Raw genomic sequence first — 3,577 nt, 5'->3', positions numbered from 1 at the left:
ACTGTTGGAAACTGTTGCAGATTTTAGACACTGAACGCAGCACGGCGTACTGTTGGAAACTGTTGCAGATTTTAGACACTGAACGCAGCACGGCGTCCTGTCTGAAACTGTTGCTGTTTGAAATGAAGACAGGTTGTGCTTTGGGGCCACAGAGACTTTATTAGATATTTCAGGTGTTAGACGGGTCCAACAGGTTCTGATGAGGAGATAGAAAATCCTTCACATGTTGGAAGACTAACTGAGGCTCTAAGCGTCCTGCAGGTCCAGGACGGGGGGGCGGGGTTGTGACAGGTGAGGAGGAGGGGGAGGGGTTAGGGTCACAGGTCACTTCTGCTCCGGCATCATGTCCTCGATGTCCTCGCCACCCTCCAGTCGCTTCTCCATGTTGACCAGCAGGTTGACCCCGTCCACCACCATCTGGACCAGCTCCACCTCAGAGAAGCCCAGACGGTCCGCGTTGGAGATGTCAAAGACTCCGCCCACCGCCGCGGTGTCCACCCCCCCTGAAACACAGACAGGAAGTGATGCGAGCCGCTGCCGGGCCACCCCTCCCCCCCCCCAAAACGATGCCTACCTGTCCCTCTCTTCTGCAGCCGCAGCCTCTTCAGGATGTCCCCGAACTTCTCGTGCTTACTGAGGTTGGGCAGCTTGACGTGGACGCCGGCGCGCAGCCCCGTCCCCAGGTTGGACGGGCAGGTCAGGACGTAGCCCAGGTGTTCGTTCCACATGAACTCGTGTCCTCGGTTCTTAAACAGGTCTTCGATCTGGGGGACGAAGGGGACTGGTGAGGACGAAGGTGGGACAGATGGACAGACAGAGAGACAGAGGGACGTACCTTGGTGAGGCCGGTGCAGAAGCGTGTGAAGACCTCCCGCATGTTGCCTCCCTTCTGCATGCTAATGACGCGCAGGTGGTCCTCCTCATTCACCCACACCAGGAAGGTCTTGTTGTCATTATGCCTGAAGGAGAAGGAGGACGTTCGGGTCAGAACCATCGGGTCCAGACGGGCTGCCGGGAGGCGGGAATACTGACCAGATGCCGCGGGCGTCGGGCCAATCGCGGGCCATCCCAGACGCCAGCAGCAGAGGAGACACGGGCTTATCGAACAGGAAGTGGTCATCGATGAGCTGCTGCTGCTCCTCCTCTGTCATGTTCTTCAGGGCGTAGTACTTCCCCTTCAGGTCCCCCTCCAGAGAGTCCAGAGCTGCAGGCAGAACCAGTCAGAGGTAAAGGGCCGGTTCTGGACCAAAGGTTCTGGGTTCAGCCGCTAGCATCAGATGCTAACAGCGAAGCCATGTCTGGAACCAGAACCTCAGAATTTCAGGTTCTGGAGAATCTCAGGAAATGATTTCAGAGCAATCTGGTCCCAGCGGACCGCCTGTGCGTTCAGAACCGGGTCTGGGCTCAGCCTGTGGTTCTGCTGAGGTCCAGGTTGCTCTGCCTTCAGACCACCATGGTTCTGGTCTCCTCTATGGGTTTCGTTGGGCCAGCAGGTGTTGGTACCTTCGGCACACTGGGTCGGTACCAAGCAAGTAGAAGGAAGAAGTTCTGTAAAAATGTTCAACCTCAACGTCTAACGACGTTGAACGCAGCACGGTTTCCTGTTCTAACTGCAGAGTCTGAGGAGTTAAAGGTCCTGGAAAACATCTGGACCCAGAATTTTGATTCAATCTTTTTAAACTTTAGAAAATCTTTAATCTGAGTTTTAAAGATCAGAAAATGATTTGTTTTTATTTTTGTCATCAGAAGTTCAGACATTCTGTGGCGTTCCGCCTCAGAGCTGCACGCCGCTGACCTTCAGGCGTCAGTCCGGCTCCTGTGGTTCAGCCAGAGAACCTCTGCTGTCTTTACATCAATGACTGGATGATCTTATTTATCTAGATCTATAAAGATAACGTGATGTGAATTGGAAGCTATAGAAATAAACTGAATTGAAGGTGAAAACTTTGAGAAAAGTTCAACTATGAAGAATAACTAATATATATATATTAATAAAACTGGAAATAATTATTTTAGTCAGATCAGTTTCTAAAATGTTTTTTTTTTCCAGTGTTTTTATTGTCATTCTACCGTCTCCAGTACAGAGCAATGAAATTCCCTCTCTGCATTTAACCCGGAGCAGTGGGCTGCCATTGTGCGTCGCCCAGGGAGCAGTGTGGCAGTCTGAGGGAGTGGGATTCAAACTCAGAACCACTGGATTCCAAGCTCTATTCCCTAACCACTAGGCTGCCACGGTAATGGTTTCCATGGCGACAGATGGCCGATCCTCTGCTGTGGGTGATGAAGCATCCCTGAGCAGCAGGGAAGGGATCAGTCTAAGTTCTGGTCAAAATGGGTTTGTGGTTCTGTCCAGAGTGCTGAACCGGATGCCATCAGAGTTCCTCACTGAGCTTCCGCCTGTTCCTGGAAAAAAAACCTAAATGTTCTGTTTGAACAGCAGGGGGCAGCAGAGGGTCCTCCTGTGTTTATCTGGAGCAGAAAAGCTGCTGAGCTCATTATGGTTTTCTGCAGGACGACGTTCTGCTCATGGTTACGCAACAGTTTGATCTGCTGCTGCTTACGCCGGCGGCTCACTGAGGCATGATGGGAAGTCTAAAAATAAAGACTTATCCGATGCAGCCAGATCTAAAGAAGCTTGGACAGGCAGAGAAACCCCAGGATTTCACCACCAGGGTGTCCCTGAACGCAGCACGGCGTGGTGCTGATGATGGTGGAGCTGCTTCAGGTCCAAGCTGCTCAGATAACAGAGGTAACTAATCATCCTCCTGAACGCCGGCCTCAGGTTCTGTTTCAGTTGTGGTCCCTCCGCCTTCCACGCCTAACCTGTCATAACCTTCACCCATCGTTCTGTTTCCTGCTGCTTTTACGTAAAAACCTGCCATGTTCACATGAAGCTTCCAGCAAATCAAGATCAGAAGTTCTGGAGTTATGGAACTGGACCCCAGCGAGCTGCAGGAATGGTTGTGTACCTTCGATGGAGAGCTGCTCGATGGCGCGGCGTTCCCCGCGGCTGCAGTGCGGCGGCAGGCAGAAGCCACGGATGCTCCTTCCGGTCCGGACCCGAGAGCTCAGCACGTAGTTTGGGTCCAGATCATCTCCGCCCTGAAAACGGCAGGAAGAGGGTTGGAAAATGCAGCAGTCCTGTTTCAGCACCACGGACAGCGGAGCCAATCAGCACCAGCAGTGGAACCATTTCCATGGCCTAGAAGCCTGCGTCTGTTTGACGGACCTTCCAGGAACCGGTTCCAGGAACCGGTTCCAGGAACCGGTTCCTGGAACCGGTTCCAGGAACCGGTTCCAGGAACCGGTTCCATGATCTCCATCCTTTGGCCCCACGGTGGCCTCTGGTACCAGTGGTCAGAACGGGTCGGCCGGTACCGGGCAGACTGGTAAAGATTAGTTTGCTGCTGTTTTAGTTTGATTTTACCCACAATTCTCCCTATGATCTGGTTCTGGTAGCAAACAGCTTTGTCTAATCGGTTCTAGTTTAGTTAACCAGGAGGTTAGTATATTTAGTTATAGTTTAGTTAACCAGGAGGTTAGTATATTTAGTTCTAGTTTAGTTCACCAGGAGGTC

At 52.2% G+C, this 3,577-nt stretch overlaps 1 protein-coding gene across 1 annotated transcript in view; it reads right to left on the bottom strand.

Annotated features, from left to right (window-relative positions):
* Window positions 1–180: 180 nt before the first annotated feature.
* Window positions 181–3,577, bottom strand: part of LOC107104650 (creatine kinase B-type) — an 11,860-nt gene continuing 8,463 nt past the window's right edge. Inside the window, exons 3-7 of the mRNA XM_015404693.1 lie at window positions 2,970–3,102; window positions 1,033–1,204; window positions 836–959; window positions 575–764; window positions 181–503 (exon numbers count right to left, since the gene is read on the bottom strand). Coding sequence (XP_015260179.1) covers window positions 325–503; window positions 575–764; window positions 836–959; window positions 1,033–1,204; window positions 2,970–3,102 — 798 coding nt within the window. The 3' untranslated portion in view covers window positions 181–324. The remainder of the gene's footprint in view (window positions 504–574; window positions 765–835; window positions 960–1,032; window positions 1,205–2,969; window positions 3,103–3,577) is intronic.

Source organism: Cyprinodon variegatus, unplaced genomic scaffold (genome assembly GCF_000732505.1).
Source record: "Cyprinodon variegatus isolate N-32 unplaced genomic scaffold, C_variegatus-1.0 Scaffold1832, whole genome shotgun sequence".
NCBI classification, from domain to species: Eukaryota; Metazoa; Chordata; class Actinopteri; order Cyprinodontiformes; family Cyprinodontidae; genus Cyprinodon; species Cyprinodon variegatus.
The sequence above is the reverse complement of the archived record's forward strand: the minus strand, read 5'-3'. Positions and strand labels throughout refer to the sequence as shown.